The sequence below is a fragment of the Sus scrofa genome, chromosome X (assembly GCF_054392235.1).
Source record: "Sus scrofa isolate SSC_HxYL_T2T_F1_AM1 chromosome X, Sscrofa_HxYL_maternal_Yorkshire_Landrace_v2.0, whole genome shotgun sequence".
NCBI lineage: Eukaryota > Metazoa > Chordata > Mammalia > Artiodactyla > Suidae > Sus > Sus scrofa.
The window spans coordinates 31,920,793-31,942,264 of record NC_139401.1 but is presented as its reverse complement, the minus strand read 5'-3'; the positions used below and the strand labels follow the sequence as shown (position 1 = coordinate 31,942,264).

Sequence of the window (21,472 nt, the reverse complement as noted above, 5' to 3'; positions counted from 1 at the left end):
ATTTGCTGTACCGGAACAATTTCCTTAAATGTATAAAATGAAGACATTTTGACTGGACATGTGGAAATCTTAAAACATTTTATAAGATGGTTAGCATTAGAAACTTGGTTTAGAAAGAGAAACATTAATTGGAGTAGGTATTTTATAATACTTAAATTTGAGAGACTTCCCAAAACAAAGGGTTGCAATAAAAAAATAGTTCCCTATGCATTCAAGGTAGAAAGGTTTCCCAGAAAACAAACTTTGCTAGAGAAACAGTTTATTCCAAACTGATATATTGCTTTGCTTTCTTTTCACATCAAGGGAAAATTAGAGGATATTTTTGAATTATATCTGTTTATATAATTTTAGTTTTATACTTTATACTTTTAACATATACATTCAATTTCAAATTAGTGTCAGTATAAATACTACAAGATATGTAATTTATAGAAAACAATAAAATATTTTTTAAATCAACAGGAAAGGTCCCCAACCCAATCCTGCTTTTTTTCCAAACCACCAATTACAAGTTTCTGAATTCCAAACTAAGAAAAATATGATTATGAAATATACATACATATAGATGTATATGTATGTATGTGTATGTGTGTGTGTGTGTGTGTGTGTGTGTATGTGTGTATAAAATAGAATCATTGTGCTGTATACCTGAAGTTAACACAACATTGTAAATCAGCTATACTTCAATTTTTTAAAAAGGAGATGAAAAATTTTGACAGGTTCAATATGCATTTAAGACGCATAATCTGGATAGTTGAGAAAATGTTTTAAAATTGCTTTAAAAAGAATAGGCTTTGAATTTTAGAAGGAAGCGTCTGAGGATAAATAAATGTAGTATCAAGAAAATGTACATAATAATGTATGTCTTAAGATAATTTTTGTGATCATACATTTCATACTCAAGATGAAACATTATAGTATAGCCAGACCTTGGTATTTTCCAATGCAAATAGTATAAGATTATACACAGGTGATAATAAGTTTGCTTTCAATAGCACCTATTAGCTAAAGTATTTTATACTCTAAATGATTTCTTGGGATTTCATTCCATATCACATATTTGCATAACTATATAAATAGATGAAGCCATTTGTTTATTTCGGAAATCAGAGAAGCAATATCTTGAGTGACTTGAGTTTAATGTCTTACATTATATCAAATAAACTACAAAATTACACACTAAAATAAAACAAGACATGAATGGAGTTTCGGAACTATTCCGTCACTTTCAGCATGGTGCTATTTCTTTTTGTAGTAAAAGTCAAATCACTCGTGGGTACAGTGAAGAAAAGTAACTCAATCAATTGATAAAGGAGACTTGCCAGCATTCCTGTCATTATTCACATTAACTGATTTCTAGTGACAGCACAGTTTGTAAGTTCATCATTGTCATTCACCACGTAAATCACTGCTAATGAGCTAATATTAATTCCTTTCCATGTTCATGGACATATGGGTCAGGAGAGCAGTGACCCCAAGCTTATTAAGTTGCCAATTGAGTATCTTTGTCTTCATACCTCTTAACCTGGCACACTCAAAATGATGGGCCCCAGCTACACTCATAGATAATCATTTGTTCTTTCAGATATATTTAATAGTATTATATCTGAGACCAATTGCGATGGTATTGATTACTGTGGTTTGTAAAAAGGTGTTATTGTGGGTTTAATTTAACTGGGTTATTGAATCCTCATTAGATGCAGTTTTGGATGTAATTCCATCTAACCCCCACATATCTCCTGCAGCAAGCAAATGGGCTTCCTACCTGTATGAGCTTTTTGAAGGGGGATAGTTTTGATTTCAGTCTTTTCAATGAATATGTATTTCCTTTTAAAGACGTTCATCATTGTCATTATCTAGTAGTAAAAATATAAAAGCATCACATAAATTGTACAGTTGCTGGTTGAGAAGGTTTGAAATTAAATTGTGGTTAATTTTATTCTTGACATATTTGCATGGATCAAATTACAAAACTGTAGTAGGTATCACTGTGATTTAATGTACATATTTTTAAGTACAATACATTACATTCTGAACAAAATATAAATAATGTAGCACATGTAATTTCCATAGATGTATTGCACTAGAAAGATACCTAATCCATTTGACAAGAATTAATCAGATTAATAAACACCTATTTACCTATATAAAGCTGTATTTAATAGCTAATGCACTAGCTAAGGCATAACTGGCAACGAATGAGAAACATGCGCATAAGTAATATTTATTCTTATATCAAAGCCAATATTGTGAATTGATTGTGCTTGTTTCTATGTAAAAAGTTAATATATCCATTACATAATGATTGTGCTTGTTTCTATGTAAAAAGTTAATAATATCCATTACATAAATGATGGTGCCATAATTTTGAAACAATTTAAATTTTTGAAAGTTTCAGTCAGTATTAAAGTAACTTGTACTTTATTTTTGAGAAAAAAGGAGTTCCCTGGTAGCCTAGCAATAAAGGACCTGACATTGTCTCTGCTGTGGCATGGATTTGATTCCTGGCCTGGGAAATTTTTCATGCCCTGGTAATGGCATAGAACACCCCACCCCCCAAAAAACACCAAGGAGAATTAAAGTCAATTGTCTTAATAAAATTTGCTAAAATATGATTATTATACTAAATTACCAAATATTACTTCAAAGTATCTCATATGAAAGTATGAAACGAGAGTAGAATAGTGGTTGCCAGGGACTGGAGGGAGGGGAAAATGAGGAGTTATTGTTTGGGTATAAAATTTCAGTTACACAAGATAAGTAAGTTCTAGAGGTCTGTTGTATAACATTTGTATTTATAATAATAAAAGCACAAACTGTAATGTATACTTAAAAATTCATTAAGACAGTAGATCTCAGGTTAAGTATTCATATCACAATGAGAAAATAGTAAAGTATGTACATAAAAATTTTTAGCATCACAAGTTGAAGTTTCTAAAAGTTTTACTCACAAGAGACTTAAATATTTGAAATCTTGTCATAAAAGCTGAAATTATTCATTTAAGAAGCCCAGTGAGAAGGATTTATCCTAATGCCTCTATATACCTATATTTACTGAAAGCTTCAGTTCCATTGTGTCTGAGATACTCTTGTGGGCTCATGCATGTGCCCCCCTCACTCAACATTCACTGTACTCTGACTGGCAACTACCAATTGCAAATTCCTTGGCCTCTATGCCTTAGGCGCTTTGTAGTCATCAAAAACCATGTGTCAGGGTGTAAAGGCTCTAGATTCCTACATCTCCTGACAAATTTCAGCCAATGACAGATGGCTTTCTGTGGATAAACTCCACTGCTCATCCACATCTGCATATGAGGTAACTCCAAAGCATATTCTACCTTCTAACCCAGAGTTTACCAGCAGAATTGAGACCCCCTTTGTGTACCATAGAAACCTTTCTTGAATCACACTCTTCACTGTCTTTCTCTCTTATCCTCCCCACTTCCTTACCAGTTCTCCTTAGGATCATTTACAAATACATCACTTACATGGATATTCTATCTTAGGATATGTTTCTAGGAGAACACAACCTAGGATAATTTTGAAAGAAATATTTAGTCAGCACTTAGCAACAGAAATCCTGGAAAATACTCCATGCAATTTGATGTGGATTTTCCCTGACTATGTTGCTCCCCCACTAAGGATTTCCTTAGTTGCTCAAATAGGCCTTGGCATAGGTAAAGGTGAATTGTTAGGACAAAAATGAGAGCATGACAGTAGATGTTAGAATAAGGATGGCAACTAGGTTTTATATTTTGCAATAATGACGACCAATGTGAATATAGCACTAAGGTACTCAATAACTTACCCATAGCTCTATGACATATCTAAAATTACTATCATTCCCATTTTGTAGGTGAAGAAATTTAAGAAATATTAAATAAAGTAACTTGATGAAGTTGACACAACTAGTATTGGTTGAGCAAGGATTTGAACCCAAGCAAAGTAGCTTTAATTCCTGAGCTTTTAACCGCTATACTATGCCACCTTTCATGAGATGGTTTCTAGGGTACTATGTTGGGCAAAATAAGGGTGAACTTGGGTAAAACATGGTAGAATACTGAGGTCTGGTATGGTCAATTCATAGGGAAAATGTCCTGAGTTCTAATTCTCACTGAATCCATACCAATTTAAAAAGATTTCATAAAAGGAATTAATATCTTTTCATGTGCCTGTTGGCCTTAAGTGAAATAAATCACACAGAAAAAAGGGCAATATTGTATATTATCACTTATATGTAGAATCTCAAAAATAAAATGAATGAATATAACAAAACAGAAGCAGACACATAGGTAACAAACTAAGTGTTTACTAGTAGGGAGAGGGAAAGGAGGATAAGGATGGGGATTAAAGGGTACAGACTACTATGTATAAAATAAATAAGCTACAGGGATATATTGTAGAGCTCAGAGAATAGAGCCAATATTTTATAATAACCTTGGGATATAATCTATGAAAATATGGAATCACTATGTTATACACCTGAAGCTAATATAATGTCATAAATCAACTATGCTTCGATAAGAGAAGGAGGAGGAAGGAGGGAAGGAAATAAGGAGAAAAGTGTGGAGAGGAAAAGGAAGAAAGAAAGAGGTCAAATATGCATCACTTCATCTGTCTCATTGAAACTGAGATAGATGTTCCAGCTGAGGTTGATAAAATGTTTTGTGTCTTTGGTAGCCAAGAGGGTGACAAGAAATGTGGATAAATGAAGAAAGCTTACAGATAATGATAGGACACTCATGCCCAAGGTAGAGTTTAGATAAGATCAAGAACTAAAGGCAGGACTTGTTCAACCTCAGCAACACTGTAGAAAACTTGTTGTGAGCTGAAAAGGCCAAAGATTATAAAGCAAAGTTGTTCAGTCATCTTTGATTGGTTCAGCTTTTATGCAGGGACTTTAAGACCTAAGGACTTAGTACAAGCTGATAATGTAAGGAGTGGGAATTTACCCATCCATACATACTTATTAAGCTTTTACTATGTACCAGACATTGCTCTAAGCGCTTAAAAAGCAATGAACAAAATGAATGGACTTCACCCTCATACACTGCGATTTTAAATAGGACAGAAAGGGCATTTAAGGAAGGAGAAGGTAGGGAGTCAGCATTGCAGCCAGCCTTGCTGTCCAGGCATGGTAAGCGGTCATTGCAAAGGCCTGAATTTTGGAAGTATGCCTGACCTGATGGATGAACATTAGGAGGGCTAGTGAGATTTAAGCAGAATGCACCAGGGGAGGATAGTTGGGCAGGAGGTCAAAAGGGGTATGGGCATTCAGGTTGTGGAGGGTCTTGGTGGACCATTGTAAAGAATGTCGTTCATGCTGAGTGAGATAGGATCAGTTGTAGGTTTTGGAGAAAACGAGTGATATGATCTGATTTATTCTTATAAAAGATCACAGTAGCTGCCTTGTTGATAGTAGAACTGTAGAGAATCAAGGGTAAAACAAGGAGCACAGTTGGAGAATGGATGCCAATGGCTTCACCTTGGGGAGAGATCTTCAGGTTTTGGAAATGTCTTCAAAGGGGAGATAGAAGATTTATTTCTGTATTCACATAGAAACTTGAGCATGAGTGTATTAAGGCCCATTCTCGGCAGATTTGAGGCTCAGAATTAAGTTATCCTATGAAGTTAGTAGGAGATCTCTTGAGGAATATAACATTTCTTCTCATTGATAACTTTGCTATCTGTACTCCAGTCTTGCTGTGAAGCAGGGGAACCAGTGCTGGCAATGGAGATCTTATTATTCTAGTCAAAATCCTTCTTCAGAATTTGTTTTACCACATTTAAGCACATATTTAATAATATCAGTCACTTGAATGAGGACAAACTGATGCTGTGAACAAACTGACTTTTTTTTTTATTCTGGTATTAGGAAATTAAGTAATAGGAGTCAGTGTATATACAAATCTAAACAAAACATCTGAAGGAAAATAAAATAATTAATATTTCAGTGCACATTGTAATCCAGAACCATGCTAGATAAAGGGTTAAATTTTTTACAAATGTAATGTGATTCCAACAAAAGAATACCACAATTATTCTAAATTAAATAATTATCAGAGCATATAAAATGTCAAAGCAAAATTTGCTTGCAAGTCCTTTTTAAATTCTCCTCAAATTTTCTAATAGAATAGTTTGGTGCATGGAAAAGCATGACTTTTATTTATTACATTGTAAGAACTGATCTTTTGGACTATATCATTTTGAGCAATGTTATCATTTCATGATTTCTCTGAGGGAAATCAAAATTTTCAACTAGAGCATTTCTTGTTATAAATATGTTTCCTGTTTTCACACGCTTTTATGATTTAGGATTTATTTGATTTTCTATTTTTATTTTTTCTAATTTTTGTTGATTTTTTGATTTGCTATTTATATTTGTAAACTACTTTACAATTATTCATCTATTTGCTATAATTGAGAGCCTACTTAAATCATTAATTGTAGTGCCTCAATTTTCATTCCTCTTATAGTGTATTTACTACATTATATTTCATATTTATATGTGCTTTGGTGGTTTCCTTTTATATTTTTTACAAGTATCTCTTTTATAGGAAATTATTCTCTTTTTTCCTCCCAGCCATTATTTTATCAGGCCCAGCAGTTGTCCTACTTCAACTCCCATACTGCAGTTTACTCCCATCTCTGCTAAAATACACTTTAAGGATTCAGTCCACCTCCTTCCATTCTCCCAGCAAAACTGTTTTGATAATCCCTGTCCTATAAATTCTGGAAGTCAGAAACTTCTGCATTGGAACTTACGATTCATGAGTCTGGTAGAAATTTTGAGGTTGCAATTAAGTTGTGTGGAGGTTTTCCTTTTGTTCATAAACTCTCCGAGCTGTTCTTTGACCAATTATGATGTCACTTTTTGATCTATGACATATAATTACTGATTTGTTATTTATGTAAAGACAATGCATCATCCTAAGGAGAATGTTTTGACCAAAATAAATAGTTGTATTTAAGAAGTGTTCTTCACAAGTGGACCATAAACAAAGCAGGAAAAAACAAAAGAATCAAAAGGGCAACTTCCCATAGAAGCACTAAAAATAACTAAAAATTTTCTGTAGGAGCTCAGAGAAATCTAATTAATAAGTACTTTAATGCTTTTTGAGTGAATACCCTTCCCAATTTGATATGTCATTAATATAGTGCCTTGTGGCTAGACAGGACATAAAATGGATAAGAATTAGATTTATATAGGGTGTTGCCTTCATCTGTCAGATAAAAACAAATTCCAAATAGTGAAAATGAACTGGTGTTTGAGTCTTTGGTGCTCCAATTTCTCTTTTTCAATTTTAAGATAGATCTACCCCCCAACAGCTGCTGTCACAACAGCTACTAATGGGTTTCTCTAATTCTTTTTTCTTAGAAATGAAAAATTTTTGCTCTTCTTTTAGCCACGTTACAAAGGGTCTCAAGGCATTTTTGTTATCTAAAAGTGCTTAGAGGTTTTATTTTCACCTGCTTAAAATATGAAAACGATCATGCAGGGTTTTATAACTCTGAAAACACATATACTTATGTTAAAGTCTACGTATACACGTTTAACTGCAGTGCTGTATTTAAAACAACAATACCCAGTCAGTGACAGCAAAAGATACAATTTTCACCATTTTCAGTGGTTTGCAAATGAACCATCTATTCCTTTTAACCTACTGTCTGTGGTGACCAGCATCCATCATACGCATAATCTCTAGGAAGAAAAAATAATATTTTCTTTTTCTTTTTTGGGGGGGGGCGGTCTTTTTGTCTTTTCAGGGCCACACCCGCGGCCTCTGGAGGTTCCCAGGCTAGGGGTCCAATCAGAGCTGTAGCCGCCAGCTACAGAAAAGAAGGGACAAGATAAAAAAACCTTTTAGAATTATCTGATAGACCAATGAAAATCTCCCTGAGCTTTATACATTTTTTATTTTTTAATGTTTTTTATTTATTTTATTTTTTATTTTATCTTTTTTCTTTTCTAGGGCCACACCTGCGGCATATGGAGCTTCCTAGGCTAGGGGTCTAACCGGAGCTGTAGCTACCGGCCTACAACAGAGCCACAGTAACGCCAGATCCGAGCCACATCTCTGACCTACACCATAGCTCACAGCAATGCCAGATCCTTAACCTACTGAGCCAGTCCAGGAATCAAACCCGCATCCTCATGGATGCTAGTCAGGTTTGATAACTGCTGAGCCACAACGGGAACTCCTATTTTTCTTGTTCATCTCTGCATCTCCAACTCCTAGAACAGTACCTACATTCAAGAGGCACTCATTGGACATCTATTGAATGAATGAATGAATGAATGACACTGATAAATCCAGAATGAAGCCTGAGATTGAAGAAGCAGAGCAATGTCAATCTACCAGTACCAAGAATAATAATTTTAAAAAAACAAAACAAATTTAGTTTCTTTTATATTATGTGCAAACTTACTGAGTTAAATCATCCAGACATGTGAATTCTAATAAACTAAACATATACACTAGTATGGAGAAATTTGTTCTAGGTATGTACACACCAAATTTTATTTTATTTTATTTTATTTTATTTTATTTTATTTTATTTTATTTTTTTGTCTTTTTGCCTTTTCTAGGGCCACTTCCCGCAGCATATGGAGGTTCCCAGTCTAGGGGTCGAATCGGAACTGTAGCCACCGGCCTACAACAGAGCCACAGCAACGCAGGATCAGAGCTGTGTCTGCAACCTACACCACAGCTCAGGGCAACGCCGGATCGTTAACCCACTGAGCAAGGGCAGGGACTGAACCCGCAACCTCATGGTTCCTAGTCAGATTCGTTAACCACTGTGCCACAACAGGAAGTCCAGAAACAAATAATTTATGAAAATGTGTAGCAAGAGACCCACAAGTCGTTAAAATATTACTAATATATTAATATTAGTAAATATAATGCAGTAATTTGGCTTGCATTATATGGTTATGGATATATGATTATGGCAAACAGTAGGCCAGAGAGGTTGTCAAGGCACTGGATTTGAACATAGAAGACTTAGATTTAGACGCTGAATATAACTTTTAATAGTTGTGTCCTAGGCATAAAATTTCTAAGGCTCAGTGTTTTTAGCTTTGCAATTAGATCGATGATATTACCTGCCCCAGCCTACTCAGCAGTAATATTGTGAAGATGGAGTGAAATCATGCAGGATTATGTAGAAAAATTGTTTTAAAATTTATAATTATATAAATTTCAAGTTTTATAAAATCCATATTACTTCATCATATGTCCAAAATCTTAAAAATTATTGTAAATTAAATTTCCATGTAAATTATCCTAAAAACATATTGCCTTTAAGAATGCAATAAGGAGTTCCTGTTGTGGCTCAGTGGTAACAAACCCAACTAGTGTCCAAGCAGTTGTGGGTTCAATCCCTGGCCTCACTCACTGGGTTAAGGATCCATGTGTTGCCAGGAGCTGTGGTGTAGGTCACAGAGGCATCTCCATTCTGGTATTGCTATGGCTGTTGAGTAGGCTGGCAACTGTAGCTCTAATTTGACCCCTGTCCTGGGAACCTCCATACGCCACAGGTACAGCCCCAAAAAGAAAAACAGGAAGAACAAAAAAGAATGTAGTAAAACATAAGATTGCATTTTCCATTATTGTATTAATTTTAGGTGCCAAATTAATAATTCACTTTTAAATATTTATCTTGAGGATGCAGATTCTAAATCATTTTTTTAATTTAATTTTATTTTTTAAATTATTTCCCCAAAACAAATTTTTTTCTACTGTATGGCATGGTGGCCCATTTACACATACATGTACACATTCTATTTTTTACACATTATCATGCTCCATCATAAATGACTAAACATAGTTCCCAGTGCTAGACAGCAAGATCTCATTGTTAATCCATTCCACAGGCAAAAGTTTGTATCTATTAACCCCAAGCTCTCCAACCATCCCACTCTCCCCCCCACTTGGCAACCATAAGTCTATTCTGCAATTTGAAATAGGTAGGTAGGTAGGTAGGTAGATAGATAGATAGATAGATAGATGGATAGATATTCTGTCTACTGAATTACATGTAGTGTTTTTTAAGTACATTTTTTTGTTTGTCGTTTTAGGGCAGCACCCGCAGTATATGGAGGTTCCCAGGCTAGGGGTCAAATTGGAGCTATAGCTGCAGGCCTATGCCACAGCCACAGCAAGATCAGATTTGAGCCACATCTGTGACCTACACCACAGCTCACGGCAATGCTGAATCCATAATCCAATGAGTGAAGCCAGGGGTTGAACCCGTGTCCTCATGGATACTAGTTGGGTTCGTTACTGCTGAGCTATGACGGGAACTCCCTTTAAGTACATTTTTAATCATCTCAAGCCTCTGTTTCCTGACCCATATTCCCTTAATCCAGTAAAGTTCTGGAGAATCAGTCAAATATGGCTGCCCAGGATCCCTGTTACCTACTAAGTATAGTATCCTTTCCACTTCAACTGCTAAGCTATGTTTACTACAAATTGTACTTACTTTCTGAGCCCTTTCCTTGGCTTATGATCAAATATGAATTATGGAAGTTCCCACTGTGGCTCATTGGGTTTGAAGAGGAGCCATTAGAGGGTTTTGAGAGGTTATGATCTGATGTTTGTTTTATATTACTTTCTTTGGCTGTTGTGTGGAAAATTGACTGGGAGAGAGGCAGGACTGTAAACAGAAGGATCATTTAGGTAACTATTTTGATATTCCAGGTGAGATATAAGGATAGCTTATATTAGAGTCATAGCAAGGGAGATAATGAGAAGTGGTCAAATTCTAGACATGTTCTGGAAGTAGAGCCAACAGGATTGTCCAACAGCCTGAATACTTGAAATTAAAAAAGAAAGATCAAGGATGATTCCAAGGTTGTCAGCCTGAAAAACTATTGATTGATATGTCATTTCCTGAGATAGGGTAAACCATCGGAAGAGAAGGACAAGAGGATGCAGTTCAGAATGTGGTTGGGGCTGTATTGAGTTTGAATTGCCCATAAGACATCTAAGTGTCAAGAAAGTTGTTGTATTTGTAACTCTGAATTTCAGAGTTAAGGTCAGGGCTGGAAATCCAAGTTTGGGAGTCATTGTCATATAGAGATTATTTACAATCATGGGACAAAATAGGAGGCAATATAAATAGATAAGGAACGAAGTGTTAGAACTAAACTAGAGCACTCCAATATTAAGAGATTAGTAAAAGGAAGGATTACATAAAAGAGACTGAGAAGCAATGGACAAGGTTGCAGACAAGAAGGTAGCAGGAGCCTGACGAAGACAGAGTGTTAAGATAGAGGAAATGATCATCTGTCTCAAGATGAGGACTGTGAATTACCCTTTGAAGTTGGACAGGTTGAAATCACAAGGCTCCAGGGCTGATGACTTTCAAAAGTCAATAATTAAAAATGTAAGTCCATTAGTTACTTCTGGGGTTGATAAATTTCCTTTCTTCGCCTTTCTTAGACAGCCGAATCATATCTGACTTGCTTTAAAATTTCAATGTTACAGAATATAAAAGACAGCCTGCAACAGATCTCAGGTCGGGTTGACATTATCCACAATAAAAAGACAGCAGGATTGCAAAGTGCCACACCTGTGGAAAGGACAAGGCTACAGGAAGCTCTCTCACAGCTCGATTTCCAATGGGAAAGAGTTAACAAAATGTATAAGGACCGACAAGGGTAGGTACCACTTTCTGTTTACTAAATGATCATACCTGTCTCCCAGGAATTCTCGAGTTCATTTCAGGGTTCTCCATGGGGAAAAAAAAAAAGAGAGGGAGGGAGGAGGAGGGGGAAAATATCACTATCACTGGAAAAAAAGGTAAGTGGAATGAGAACAAATAATGAGACTAATGAGCTAAATTCAGCAAGTTTTTCTGTACTGAAGTTAGCATTTCTTTACTGAAGTTAGCATTATACTGGAGAACTTTTAATATTCTCTAAAATTTCAGGTTATATCAAAACAGATGTGGTCATTTAATTGAGGTAGTTTAATTGTCTGATATAAAATGTACATTTTTGACCAAATCTGTATCCAGTAGATTTATAGTAGATTGATGTACTTAGATTAACATTTTGGAAATGTAAGCTATCAACACAAAGTTAATTCTCATGTATTGTTTCTACTAAGAAGGTAGTGCTTTACATTTTGAAGTTTTCCTACTATTTTGTTTCAAGTAATTTGTTGATTTAAAATAATTAATTTTTAGTACTTCCCTTAATTAAAATATCCAAATGTTGACCATATTTTTAAAATTCATGTACATTTCTTAGCCTCATGCTATAAGAGACCATGTAGTTTCTACTCTCAGGTAAAATTGTTTTAAAGCCATTGCTCATATCCACAGACTAGAGTTCAGCTTGTTTTGGAATACTGGCTCAGCTGCTTACTGGCTTTATGTCCTTGAGCAGGTGCCTGAAACTTTATGCTTCACAATTCCCTTATCTATGAAATGGGATAAAATATTTTCTAAGTCAAAGGGCTGTTGTGAGGATTAAATGATACAATGTATATAGAATGCTTAGCAAATTGCTTATACATGATAATGACTCAATCAAGCTTGGAAATTTTGATGATAAAAATAATGGTCTTCTGGCTCTGATAGTCTTCATGCCTGTTAATTCTTTCTTATATGCTTTCACATTTTCCTGAGTACCATAGAGAGTTAATTTAAATTCAATCCCTGATTTGAAGGACCTCCCAGTTCTAGAGAGAAAATGGACAAACAGCCAATAGAGTACCAGTTGATAGATAAATGAGCGATGCTAGAGGGCAAGAACAAGATCCTTGGGGGGTAGAGTAGGAACATCTTACTCAGGGTCAGGAATAAAGCAAAGTTGATGGACCATTCAATGTTCTGAGTTAAAATTAATAAAAAATCACTCTGGTTACCTTAGGTAGAATTATATAATTGGAAGGATGTCAAATAACTCATGAAGTCAATGAAAAGACCTTAGAACCAGGTTTAAATATGGGCAGAAATTGTCCAGGAAGACCAGGCTATGCATGGAGAAACAAATCCAGAATCAAGCCACAAGGTGAATCTGAATTATAAACTGCTGTCATAGCCATGGTCCACTGGTACACCAGAGGTTCCATTGCCACTGGATATTTTTGCTACTATCACTGCCAAGATATATCAAAATTATTACCTCTTTTTGTGTCACTAATTTTGGAATTAAGGTTTCTGACAGAATCATCTGTTAAGGCAGTAGCTGGATTTAGTTTTTCTGAAGGGCTAATTAATAAATATTTAAGTCTTTGCAAGTCATATAACCTCTGCTGGAAGTAATCAACTGCAGTGGCAGGGTGAAAGAAACCATAGGCAATACATAAACAAATAGGCATGGCTTGTTCTAATAAAACTTTATTTACAAAGACAAGTGGTATGACAGATTTTGCTTGTGGGCCGTAAATTGCCAACTCCTGTTATAAGGCATGCTTTGGTTATATAACTGGGTTCTAACTGCCAGGGTTTAGGGAAAATAAATAGCTGGAATTTGGGCTCCATTATAGTAATAGTCAGGAATTTATCTCCAACCAATCCCATACAATAGTAGATTCTGGAATCCTTAGAGAGATTAGAAGCTATATATTCTTTAATAGACAAATGTCCAGTACAACCTTCATGTTTGATTCTCAACAAAAATCTACTGATTTTTTTTAAATAAGCCAACTTGAGGTAAAAATAAAATGCATTTGAACCAGTAAGAAATTATTAGTATTTTTTCATGTATGATCCAGGTTTGATAGTGTATTAGTTAGCTATTACAATAATATGGTGATATAAATCACCCCCAAAATTCAAAGACTTTAAACAAGCATTTATTCACATGTTTGGGATGTTTTGATTACCTGTGTTTTGGCTTACCTGGGCAGGGTATGGATAGGCAGCCATTTCAAGCAATAGCTTAACTGGGCTAGAATCCAGGATATGTGTTGGATTAAGGTCTGCTACATATACCTTTATTCTGGGCTGAAGATGAAGGGTCAGTGACAGTCTGTTCTCATGACAGATCACCAGATCAGAAACCAAACCTCACCTCCTAAGAGCACTTATAGCCTGTGATCATATTAAATCCACTCAAATTCTATTAAACAAAGCAAGCCTGACATCAATAGAATGGGGAAGTAGTCTCTTCCTATAGTGGAAGAGAAAGAATAATGAATATTTTCTGAATAATCCAAATAATTATAGTTAATAATAAAGGCTTTTTTTACATGTAGAAAATATGTTAGTAATTTTATCCTCAATTCATTATTTAACAAAGGAGACTAAATCATAAGATGCTAAGTGACTTGCCCAAGCACATACTACATGGCATATCTGCCTATCTCCATTTTGCCAAAATATTTAGCTCTCATAGAATTGCATAGTTTACTCAAAATAAGTAACACATATGAGAAAATGCATTAGTCTCTTGGTATTCCTGAGGCATATGCTCTGGGACCATTATTAATCACCAAATTCGTAAATGCCATATAGCAAAACTTACCTCTATTAAATGTCATAAACTAAAACAGACTATTCTCTAGGTTGAGCCAAGTAGAGAAGTAAAAGCCATATTTACTTGTGGCTGCTCACTCATAATCTAGGAGACCTGCTTTCTATATATTGCCTTTCAGCAAATTGAATTTCAACCTGTGCCTCAGTAAAGTTACAAATCCTCAAATTATTCTAAGTGGCTCCTTCTCGTGGAAACACAAATAGTGAACATAGTAAACACTAAATCTATGAATTACATGTGTGCATATACACATCCATGTGTATGGATAGATTTATACAGACAGGTAAGATAAATGCTTAATTTTATGCAAAATTAATATTGTTACTAAATGCTGTTTTCATCTATTTCTTGGTGTGTTGCTCACTGTTTATAAAAGATACCTATGGGAAACACATGAAAATAAAGAATCAACAAAAGATCTACATAGTATTAGAGAAACAATGTACTTCCCTTCTTTCATCAAACACTTAAGGAGGATCTATCAAGTTCCTTATACTTTGTTGTCTTTCCTTTCTGATACCATTGTTACTGTCCCTCAAATAATTAATAAATTTGCCCCGTTTTCAGGACATTATTCCTAAAGCTCACAAGATAGCACAGGTCAAATCAGATAATAAAAGTGAAAGTAGTTTCTAGATTATGAATTGCTCTATAGCCATAAGATGGCATTATTGTGCAATAGCAGATTCTGGTATGACACTATGCGAGCATTTAGAAAATCAAATTCTATTAACAATGATATTTCATAAAATAAGAAATAGGGAACAGTGTTGCATAAAAGACGCCAGACACAGAAGGATATATGTTGTATGATTCCATTAAAAAAAAAAAAACTCAAAAACAGGCATATCAGGGGTTAAAATTCAATTATGGTTACCTTTGTAGAAAGTAGTAATTAACAAGGGCAGGAGCAAGTTCTGGGGTTCTGAGTAATGTTTTATTTATTCTTCTGGATGATGGTGGCCTTCGTACATTTCCTGGAAACAATTTATGGAACTGTGCACATGTGATTTGTATCCTTTTCTGTGTGTATGTTGGATTTACTTGAGTGAAATCTACATTTAATATTAAAATGTAACAAATACATACATTTTTAAGTGCAGGAAGGCCCTAATCTCAGAATTTTTTTAAAAAAAAGGTATTTCCCTAAGAAAAGCATGTTACAGGAGTTTCTGTCCTGCCTCAGTGGAAATGAATCTGACTAGGATCCATGAGGATGCAGTTTCAATCCCTGGTCTTGCTCAGTGGGTTAAGGATCTGGTGTTGCTGTGAGCCGTGGTGTAGGTCACAGACACGGCTCAGATATGGCATTGCTGTGGCTGTGGTATTGGCCAGAGGCTACAGCTTCAATTAGACCCCTAGCCTAGGAATCTCCACATGCATGCCATGGGTGTGACCCTAAAAAGACAAAAAAAAAAAAAGAAAGAAAGAAAGAAAGAAAGAAAGAAAGAAAGAAAGAAAGAAAGAAAGAAAGAAAGAAAGAAAGAAAGAAAGAAAAGCATGTTACATTGTTCTATCTTTGGTATTTCACCCTGGACCTCTGAACACTTTATAATTGACCAGTACATACTTTAAGATAAATTTATGGGTACTACTACTCTAGAGAAAGCTTTCCCAAATTTACCACGATCATGCTGGGACCACGGTGCCACATGTTACCAGGATGCTGGGGATGGGAGAGCTAAAATCTGCTTCCCCAGGGATTTCTCCTTTGTTTGACTCCCTTAGTTCCAAGTCCACAGTATTAATGCACTCACAGACTCTTGCTGCCATTTGTGCTGCACGAAGGAAAATGAGACAATGATAGAAATGAAAGGGAAGAAAATAGGAATAAAAACCAAAGAAATCTGATTTAAAGAGAAAGTGCCTTAATCATCTCTGTATTCAGATTCTGGGGGGACAAGCATGTAGTTCTGCAATCCCGCTCCAAATGCAACTTTCCCATAAGAATTTGCGTCTTAGTTGTAATTTTTCTATTCAGATATTCGATAAATATTTTTCTCTCATGTCAAGGTGAGGGAAATAACCACACACCACCCACAGAGGGAAAGAATAATATAATAATCCTCTTGGCATTGCCATACAATTTTATCCTCTCAAGTGGAAGCTAGAGGGACAGATGCATAATCTGGGAGCTTTTCCAGAATTGTTTGTTCCTAAATGAGACATTCAGCTATAGCAGCATTAGCAGCCTCTTCTATTTGTCACAATGCCATATGTAGCTGGGAAGATACATGATAAGCACACACAGGATCCTGACAACTCAGGAAAGATTAACATTGCATTGTTAGAATTAGTCTCTACTAAAAGTAAAGATTTTCATGTCAGATTGAGTCTTCATATCCTCCCCCCAGGTATATATATAAGTGCCAATACATAATTCAACTGTTGTTTTTTGAACTTGGTAGAATTAAGAATTAACAGGTTTAAACAAATGCCATTACATCTCATTTTTGAGTCATTGTTGTACTGACCAGGGAAAAGGAATCTCATACATTCATTCATAGGGATACTACAGAGGGAAATGTATTAAATTGAGGAAGAAGTGACATTTTCTATTTATATCCCACTTGTTTGTGCTGTTAGACCGTGATGTATGGTGAAGGCTTCTGTTTTGGTTCTTTAAGTATTTTTTTAACAATCATTAATTATTAAATATTGGATTTGATAGAATTCACTTTTAGAACTTAGTTATCTATGTAAAGAATACATCTTTATCTTTACAGATATATCCAAAAACATTTTTATACATAGATACACCCACATACTCACCAATTTACCTAAATATTGGAAATATTTAATAGCTTATTGTTAACCTTCAGGCGTTCTCCAGTTAAGCATCTTTTTCACTATCTGTTCCGCTACCTTTGTCTACATTGATTAGTCTGTTTTAATTTATTAATTACCTGATGTCTGAAACCATATCAATTTTTCTTCCTTGTACAATGCCCAGTACAGCATATTTGGTTAAGAAATAATATTTGGTGTTAATGATGATGATGAAAACTACAATATGACAGCATCGATATATCATATATGTTGAAAATAAATCATAAAACCTTTAGGAAAGGCAAATATTTTACTAACCTCTCATTTGCTATTATTTCCCTTCACCAAACTTCACCCCTACACCACCTTTTCAATTTAGGGGTCGTCCCCTCCTGTAGATTACCTTCTATGTCATGCTGCTCTGTTCAAGTGTTCATATGTCTACTGGGGCTCTGTATAATCTGTATTAATCCCTACCTATCCTGAATATCTTTTCCTGGCCAGTTGTTACACTTTGCACACCACTGAGAGAGCAATTTTGAGCTGAATAGAGGAGTCTCGTTTACACCGAATAGCCCAAAATGAAGTCTGTGATTTGCTGATGCCAATTACATGGAGGTTTTACCACAAGAGGCAAAACTTTAAACCACAAAAGATTAATCACATATTGTTGATATTAGGAGGCATTTAATGTTAACATATTGACTATCAAACAGTCTTATTAAAACAAGCCAATTGTTGGAGTTCCCATGATGGTGCAGTGGTTAATGAATCAGACTAGGAACCATAAGGTTGCGGGTTCGATCCCTGCCCTTGCTCAGTGGGTTAACGATCCGGCAGCTGTGGTGTAGGTCATAGACGCGGCTCGGATCCCGAGTTGCTGTGGCTCTGGTGTACGCTCATGGCTACAGCTCCGATTAGACCCCTAGCCTGGGAACTCCATATGCCACAGGAGCAGCCCTAGAAAAGATAAAAAAAAAAAGTCAACAAACAATATTTTTTTTTCATGGTATGTTATTTTTTTTATTTTATTTTCCCACTGTACAGCAAGGGGATCAAGTTATCCTTACATGTATACATTACAATTACATTTTTTTCCCCACCCTTTGTTCTGTTGCAACATGAGTATCTAAACAAAGTTCTCAATGCTACTCAGCAGGATCTCCTTGTAAATCTATTCTAAGTTGTGTCTGATAACCCCAAGCTCCCGATCCCTCCCACTCCCTCCCCCTCCCATCAGGCAGCCACAAGTCTTTTCTCCAAGTCCATGATTTTCTTTTCTGAGGAGCTGTTCATTTGTGCTAGATATTAGATTCAAGTTATAGGTTATATCATATGGTATTTGTCTTTGTCTTTCTGGCTCATTTCACTCAGTATGAGATTCTCTAGTTCCATCCATGTTGCTGCAAATGGCATTATGTCATTCTTTTTTATGGCTGAGTAGTCTTCCATTGTGTATATATACCACATCTTCCTAATCAAACTGAAAAGCTTTTGCACAGCAAAGGAAACCAAAATGAAAACAAAAAGACAACTTACAGAATGGGAGAAAATAGTTTCAAATGATGCAACCGACAAGGGCTTAATCTCTAGAATACATAAGCAACTTATACAACCCAACAGCAAAAAAGCCAATCAATCAATGGAAAAATGGGCAAAAGACCTGAATAGACATTTCTCCAAAGAAGATATACAGATGGCCAACAAACACATGAAAAAATGCTCAACATCGCTGATTATAAGAGAAATGCACATCAAAACTACCATGAGATACCACCTCACCTCACACCAGTCAGAATGGCCATCATTAATAAGTCCACAAATAACAAGTGCTGGAGGGGGTGTGGAGAAAAGGGAACCCTCCTGCACTGTTGGTGGGAATGTAAACTGGTATAGCCACTATGGAGAACAGTTTGGAGATACCTTAGAAATCTATACATAGAATTTCCATATGACCCCGCAATCCCACTCTTGGGCATCTATCCAGACAAAACTCTACTTAAAAGTGACACATGCACCCGCATGTTCATTGCAGCCCTATTCACAATAGCCAGGATATGGAAACAACCCAAATGTCCATCAACAGATGATTGGATTCGGAGGAGGTGGTATACAAACAGTATTTTTAATCTGCAATTCTGATTTTTTGAAGCTCTGTTTAAAGCATGAATCATATATCATTTGAAATAGATATTTAAACTAGCCTTTGGTTTATATTTATTTAATTATAATTTCTTCTGAATTCTTAGATCTTGAGAACAGTTGGTAAAGGAATTGAATGAAGGGGATCTATTGTATTTATTTAATAAAAGGACTTCATGAAATTGATTAAATATAAGTTCCTTTTTGCCCATCACCTTATCTTCTGTATGTTCCTATTGCTAGTTCAAAGCACTCAAGAATTGCAGAGTGATTTGCTTTTTATGATAGCCATTCCAAACAGGATTATTTACCTTATATCTTCAAAATTTTCAGATTCTTATAAATCTTTACAGTTCACATAGAGGTTAGTTTAAAATTCACTTCAGATAAGAAATTGACTAGATATAAAATTCACATAATCTCAGAGTTAACCATAGATCAATATCCTGAATCTTTTTCTCAAGTAATTGAGCATTTTTTTTCCCAGGATAACTATATATACACATTTCCATTCTTTACCATAGATGATTCTACTTCTTCAGTGTAGGGGGGGCATAGTTTGCTTATTTCCTACTAAATAAACTTCCATTTTCATCAGTGACTAAAGGAAAAGGCTCTAATACAGAAAACAACTGGAAACATATAGAACTAGCCTCATTTTGGAAATAATGCCACTACTTGGTTTTACTCATTGTGCGTTTCTTGGCTTTGCTATGTTAAAATTTCTTTCTCTCACTTCCTCTCTCTCTCCTCTTTCTCCACACACACACACACACACACACACACACACACACACATCCCCCATATATTCTACATAGAATAGATGAGTTTTGGAAGAAAGTAAAGTTGTACTAAATGTAACTTTTCCAGAAATTGTCTTTGCTCTATCAATTAGAATTTGTTTTGGCTAAGAGTGAAGCTCAAGGCAGCAAAGCATATTTCTCTCTCCTTAAAAACCTAGCAGTGTACAGTCCAAGTAGGTATAGTGACGGCTCTGCTCATTTCTGCTTTCTACCCAGCTATTCTTATATGGAAGGCCTTCATTATAGACTGCATGATGGAGCTCCCACCACATTCACTTTAAAAAGCAAGATTGGGAGGAACTGGGGAGAAGGGGCAAAGGATTCATACCAATAGTCTTTTTCTGGAAGTTTCCTGGGGGCTGTCACATTTTACTTAGACTATACTTCATTTGCCAAAGTCAGTCACATGACCACACCTAAACTTCAAAGGAGGCTGAAGAATGTTGTATTTATTCCTGAATGCTGTGTGCCATGCCAAAAAATGTATGGTTAGAGAAAAGTGGGAGAATGGATACTAGAAAAGAATTAACAGTCCTCAATGTATAAACAGAGGAAGTGTATTTTAGTTTGTCTTTTTAAACAGCCTTAGGAAATATGTCAAAAGGTATGGCTTTGATGAGCATTATTTCCTTCCCCTCCTTTCTTTGATAATTTTATGAACCTGAATGAGCTGACATCTTGATTTGGCTTCCTGAATTTTACTTACATAAAAGTAGAAGTTTTTCTTCATTGCCCAATACCCACTTGTTCTGCCTCTCCATGCTCTCAAAGCAAATTTTCATTCATTAATCTATCTGGCTTTTCCCTCTATTCCCAACAAAACCACCACTTAATGTTTTAAATAGATGTATTTAGAAGGGAGTATCTTCATATTCAATATCTCTAGAAAATGAGGCTGTGATTCTATAAGATACTAGGCAAAGCCAAATGTACAGGATTTCTTCAAGTGCTTGAGGAGACCTGCCTTTTTCTTTGGCAGTGGTCAGTGTCCTACCCATCATTCAGGACCCAGTGCAAATATCACTATTTGGAGTATTTGCTGGTCTCAATCAATTATTCCATTTTCTGTATTCCTAGAATGCTCTGTTTATTACTGCTCTTATAGGTGCTTATCTTAAATTTAAATTTCTTATATAACCAAGTGCAACTCTATACCATCCAGTAGAGTTTTTGTTCCTATAGGGCAGAAACTGTGCTATATACCTCTGTCACCCCCAGACCAAACAGTATAATCACATGGTAGCTGCTCAATACATATTAATTT

The 21,472-nt window shown here is 35.5% G+C and overlaps 1 protein-coding gene across 25 annotated transcripts in view; it reads left to right on the top strand.

The window, feature by feature from the left end:
- DMD (dystrophin) overlaps positions 1-21,472 on the top strand; it is a 2,611,869-nt gene that overhangs the window by 1,357,461 nt on the left and 1,232,936 nt on the right. For all 25 annotated transcript variants that reach the window (XM_021079543.2, XM_085006422.1, XM_085006420.1 and 22 more), the window contains 1 exon segment: positions 11,493-11,665. In XM_021079543.2, coding sequence (XP_020935202.1) covers positions 11,493-11,665 — 173 coding nt within the window.